A 6,000-nucleotide genomic window follows, 5' to 3' on the forward strand; every position below is an offset into this window, starting at 1 on the left:
TGTCTTTGGTCTCGCTGGGGCGGTCACTTTTGACCGCCCTAGCGAGAGCTTCGCGCAAAATATTCTCGTTCACATCGATGGATTCGCTGGGGCGGTCATTTTTGACCGCCCTAGCGAAGGACTCGCGCAGAAACTCCTCGGCTGGGCCAATATGCTCGCTGGGGCGGTCACTTTTGACCGCCCTAGCGAGACCTCTTCGATGCTATGCAAATAAAATCCCACTTTTTGGTCCACTTCCTACAAAACCACCAAAAAATACACGAGATCAGCCAAATGCTAAATAATGCTAAATGAATGCTAAATTAAACTAAACAAACTAATATGATGCATGAATGCGACTCAAAACCAACACTAAAAACACGTAAAAACGAGTCCTATCATAAACCAACTCCTTAGTTAATTTAATTCTAGACTCCTCTAGAATATTTATGAGAATATGTGCATGTTAGTAGTCACCACTACTAGCACAATTATTTAATTAGTAAATTTTCAACTCACAAAATAAATGATTCCGAACTCATTATAATCTCGATCGACGATCCGAGAGCGCCGATATATCAAGGATACAAGTCTTGTTCATTTAATGAAAATCGAAAATCTCGAAGATCAAAATTTTAACTTACCATATTGGACCTGCCAGTTCTACTGTACTCCTTCACAGAACAGGCAGTTCCACTCTCATTCCTTATTTAGCAATTATGCTAACTTCCATTTCTTCCATTCTATGGAATCAGCTCATAAATTCCTTGATAAGTTTCTTGTTTGATCTCCATCAAATAGTCGCCAAATTCCAATACTTTGAAATTTGACTATCTCAACGGGAACATAGAGTCCGATACTTGTGTGATCCTCAATGGTTCAGGGATACAGCTAGCTGTGTGGGTTCACATCTCCATTTGATTCAGAATAACATTTATTCTTATTCGGGTTTAACCTAGTTAACTTCATTCTTTTCATCAACTCCTTGATCAAGAATGTCAGAACTCATTTCTGATTGCACCCATCGGATCATGGTAAAAGCGTCCAGTAGCATAGCCCCATGATCCCCTAGGTATCACTGATAGTGCCAGCAAGAACCAGTCGATTATGATTAACGTACAGTACGGTCCCTTCATCTCATATATCCCGATCGAATCTGTAACCATTGGTTCATCGAGGGTTGCATATTAATTCGATAACTATGTGATACATATAATAGTGGCATCGCATGTACCATTGGAGAACTCCTTCTCCAACGTACATCTCATACTCTGGCCAGAGATTCCACGCACAACTATTTTATCAGATCACATAGGATATCCACACCCATAGGTGAGCGGTGAATCCCCGACTACAATGCACTGGCTCCTACATGTGTCACAACCTTACCCAATCTCGTCACTTGATGACCCTCCTGGGGTCTTTAAAGAGTCAAAGCACAGCCCTAGCATATAGAGCCTCAGTGTTGTCCAGGGTCATAAGGACTAATAGTGTACAATCACAACCACGGACTTAACCTTTCGATGAATGATAACCGGTTGGAAAGTTCGAAGGGAAGAGTTTTGGACATCTCTATGCCCTTACCAAGAAACGCGGTACACAACATGATCACAGATGCTAGTCTCGAGCTCAAACGACCTTTATCCATGTTTTAGGCGGCTTAATCGACTAGAAACAAATTTAGATTATACAGTATTAACAAATGAGTTTCAACATTGAATTACGATTCATTTGTATTAAAGTATAATCAAGAACTTTATCTATGCTGATTGCATGGGTATACAGATAAAGTATAATACCATAATCAAATAAAATTTTAAAATATTATTAAAATAAAGATTGTTTTACGTTGGAGGCAATAAAGCCGGAGTCACAAGTTTGCTTGTCGGGCAACTACTCTAACAAGCCCAAACCAAATTTAACGGACAATCGCTAAACCAGTGGATTTAATTTGTATGGCTATATTTTGTAAAAAAAAAAGAGGCTAAAATGCAATAATTTTTAAACAAAGCCCTTGAAGGCGTCTCCAAGGAACATATAAATTAAAGGATTATAAAATTCTATTCACAAATTGTTCCCTATACGTTAATTCAGCGTGGCAAGACAAAAGAAAATCAAAGAACTTAATCAAGATATCATACAATCTCTACATGCCCTTAATCTCTGATAAAAATCTGATTCTCTCGTAAGAGAAAATCAACTATCAATCCTCCTAGAAACAACAGAAAGTAATCCGATACAGAACACCTCAAGGTTAGTTTTGTGTGTGCATATATATATAATCATAGATCAGTAATAAAAATAAAAACCCTTGATCTGTACTTATTTTTGTTCTTGGAATCTTAAAACTCGAAATCGAACGTTGTATTCTTGGATAAGATTCCCATTTTCTTGTCCGGAGCTAAGTTGTCCACAACCAAAGAACAGTTAACAAGGACCTTGAACTCCCTCAGGGGAAAATCTCCCACCACCACAGTTATAGGTACTTTTACCTCCACAAGCAATGGAATCTTGCCGTGTTTTCGACTATCCGCCAACGCCTCCTGCAGGCCTGATCCGAACTCACTCTTCCCTTTCAAATTGATTTTCATTATAGTCGTGTTTTTGTGTCCCTGGTGGAAGCTAGGCAGCTTTCCAGTGCAAAGATCGGCATCCGAATATGTGACCGCAACCGAGCTTTCTTTCCCATAGGTAAACCCAATGTTTGTGTTAGGATTATCAGCTTTCACTGCGAGAAGAAACTCAGTGTTGAGGCTAAAATCTGGCTGGACATCAAAGGATTTAACCTCAAGATTCTGTACCGTGTATGACGGAATTATCGGCTCGTAGACCACGTAGAAATAGAAGGAAAGAGCTGCTAGGATGATGATGAAGAGGAAATGGCAACCACAGCAGCAGCAAATGCACCTAAGGCAGCTTTTCCCACTTGATCTTTTGTGGTAATTTGAATGGTAGCGGGGGACGTTGCGTCGATACGGAGGAGGTTGGACATCGCTGCTGCTGCCGTGTCGGCTTCCCTCAAGCATGACATAGGGTGGTGGAGGGCCATTCATGGTGAAAGAATATGATGCATTAAAAATAAGGATTGTTTAGAAGATGCATGAGCACCATTGGAATAGTGGGAGAAGGGTGGAGATGTTTTTTTTAAAATTTTCCTCCTCTAATTTTGTCAGAATATTGGTTCGAATTATAAAATTGCTGCTTTGGTTGGTGAGTGGTTAATTGGTTATATATGTGTGGTTGGGAGAGATATATGTATTGTAGGACTGGTCCAAAATTTCGGGATCGATATTTATATTAATATTCCCAGAATCATCATAGATATTTTTTGGCATAAATATATTAAACCCCACTAGTTAAGTTTATTGTACGTGACTTATGTTTTCGTTTTGGTCCTTTTAAGCAATCAAAATCGAGTCTTGGTCATGTAAGTTAATTATTTTTTTATATTTTTGGCTTTTGGTACTATTTCATTAGGGCGTTGATTTGGTATCCGACATGTTAACATTTTCAAGTACCACATTCCCTGTGCCATGTAAATATTTTACAGTATCATAACAACATTTTTCGGTACCATGTTATAACTCCGGAGAAGTAGGACTAGAAGAAAAATAAACCTAAGTTATAGGATCAATACGCAATTTTGTTTATTTAAAAGACCAAAACTTAAAATCGGAAAACATAGAGGATGAATTGGACTTTATTTTCCCTTAATTAATTTCACAAACAAAACTATAGAGGAAAAAATCATATGTTTCAATTGCTGTAACATTCCCTGTTACTCTAACAATAAATTACCACATATTGAGTTTTCATCGGTGCGGTAGTTTTTTTAACATATTTAATTTGACACAAGATAATCAATTGTTAATGTAACATGAAATGTTATATTAATTGTTGGAAACAAATTTTTTCCAAACTATAGGGTATCTCTTTTACATTTTCAAAAAATGTTTTCCCAACCTTTATATAAAAAACATTAGTATTTATTTGTAATTATTATTAAAAAAAATATTTTAACAACTTCCAATTTAACATTTATTTTAAGATTCATTTTTTAATTTTATTTTCATGCCCCAAGATATACTATTCTATATATTATTCTTGGATATAATAAATACATTTTCAAAGGATTATACGCATTTTTGTCACTATAGTTAAGTAATTTCCTCGGTTTTTCTAAACTTATAGGATTTCACATGACAAAGCTATCAATATTATTTAAATGTTAGCAATTAATGTGAAAGAATTATTGCGTATAAATTAACAGGAAATAGATATTTTAAAACTAGTATAGCAGAATTGGGTGTTGTGCTCGGTGTTGACAACACCAGCATACAACACGGCATCGAAAATTTATTATCTAACACGGATATAACTTTAATAAATAAACACTTGGATTAAATTTTGCACAAGTACAAAGACTTGTGCGACGCTTCATGGCAAAAATTTCACTAGAAAAATTATGTAAATCGTTTACATCAAAATCACACTAGTGAAAGTAACAAAACTAAATTCATCGACACTCCAAGGAAATAACATGCATCAAACACTAAAAAAAATACTAGATGAATGAAAAAAAAAGCGTGTTGCTTAAAATTAAACAAAGCAACTCTTCGAATCAAAACTCTGAGTCAGTGTTGTTCTTGAATGTTGGCAACACCAATCAGCAACAAAGTCTCGAGGTAGACGGACCACTCTTGCTCCTTGTGCAAATCTTCAAAAGTGAATATATTTCAGCAAAGCTCCTGTAGCCGTCAGAATATCTTCCTGCTTCTCTCCACCTTTTTATTGATAATTAACCCACTTATATATATAGTCACTTTTTGACCTAGATCTTCATAGATCCTTCCCACCTATAAACAAGGAAAACTAGAGTTTAATAGGAATCGAAATCTAATCCAAGGTAATTGCACTATATCTTATAGATAGATTCCTAAATTAACCAATGCTCCTGCGGTATTTATGGGCTTGATGAACCAAGTGTTTCAGAAATATTTGGATGAATTTGTCATTGTTTTCATCGATGATATTTTGGTGTATTCAAAGAACAGAAATGAGCATGCAGAGCATCTCAGAATTGTTTTGCAGACGTTGAGAAACGAGCGACTGTATGCTAAATTGTCAAAGTGTGAGTTTTGGTTGAATCGAGTTGTCTTCTTAGGACATATCATATCAGGAGATGGTATTTCTGTAGATCCGAGTAAAGTGAAAACTGTGATCAGTTGGTCGAGACCGACTTCTGTACCAGAAATACGCAGTTTCATGGGCTTAGCCGGATACTATAGACGATTTATCAAAGATTTCTCCAGTATTGCAAAGCCAATAACTCAACTGACACAAAAGAATGCACCATTTGTTTGGTCAGAGGAGTGTGAGTCTAGCTTTGTTGAATTGAAGAAAAGGCTGACTAGTGCTCCAGTATTGACGATACCCTCAGGTACGGGTGATTTCGTTGTATATTGTGATGCTTCTCATAGAGGTTTGGGATGTGTTCTTATGCAGCGAGGCCATGTGATCGCATACGCCTCGAGACAATTGAAGCCACACGAGATCCGATACCCCATTCATGATCTGGAATTGGCGGCTATCGTATTTGCATTAAAGATTTGGCGTCATTATCTCTACGGCGAAAAATTTGAGATATTTTCCGATCACAAGAGCCTAAAGTACCTATTTTCTCAATCAGAACTGAATATGAGGCAGCGTAGATGGCTAGATCTTCTGAAAGACTTTGACTGTGAAATCAAATATTATCCAGGGAAGTCAAATGCAGCATCAGATGCCTTGAGTCGTAAGGTATGTTCTTTGTCCTTATCGACGATAGGTGTTAACAAGTTAGTTGAAAATTGCTGTACATCTGGATTAGAATTTGATACAGATAGTAAGCCACTACGACTTTTTACGATCCAAGTTGAGCCCAATTTGATTATGAGGATCAAGGAAGCACAAAGAACCGATCAGAATGTGCAGAGATCGATTCAAATGGTCAGATCAGGGCATGTATCAGAATATCAGGTA

General features: G+C 36.9%; 1 protein-coding gene across 1 annotated transcript; it reads right to left on the reverse strand.

Moving 5' to 3' along the window:
* Nucleotides 1-2,093: 2,093 nt before the first annotated feature.
* On the reverse strand, nt 2,094-3,126 carry LOC140814705 (NDR1/HIN1-like protein 6). The gene has a single exon (XM_073173777.1). The coding sequence runs from the start codon at nt 3,030-3,032 to the stop codon at nt 2,322-2,324; it is 711 nt and encodes a 236-aa protein (XP_073029878.1). The 5' UTR covers nt 3,033-3,126; the 3' UTR covers nt 2,094-2,321.
* Nucleotides 3,127-6,000: the final 2,874 nt, after the last annotated feature.

Source organism: Primulina eburnea, chromosome 15, assembly GCF_022965805.1.
Source record: "Primulina eburnea isolate SZY01 chromosome 15, ASM2296580v1, whole genome shotgun sequence".
Classification (NCBI taxonomy): Eukaryota; Viridiplantae; Streptophyta; class Magnoliopsida; order Lamiales; family Gesneriaceae; genus Primulina; species Primulina eburnea.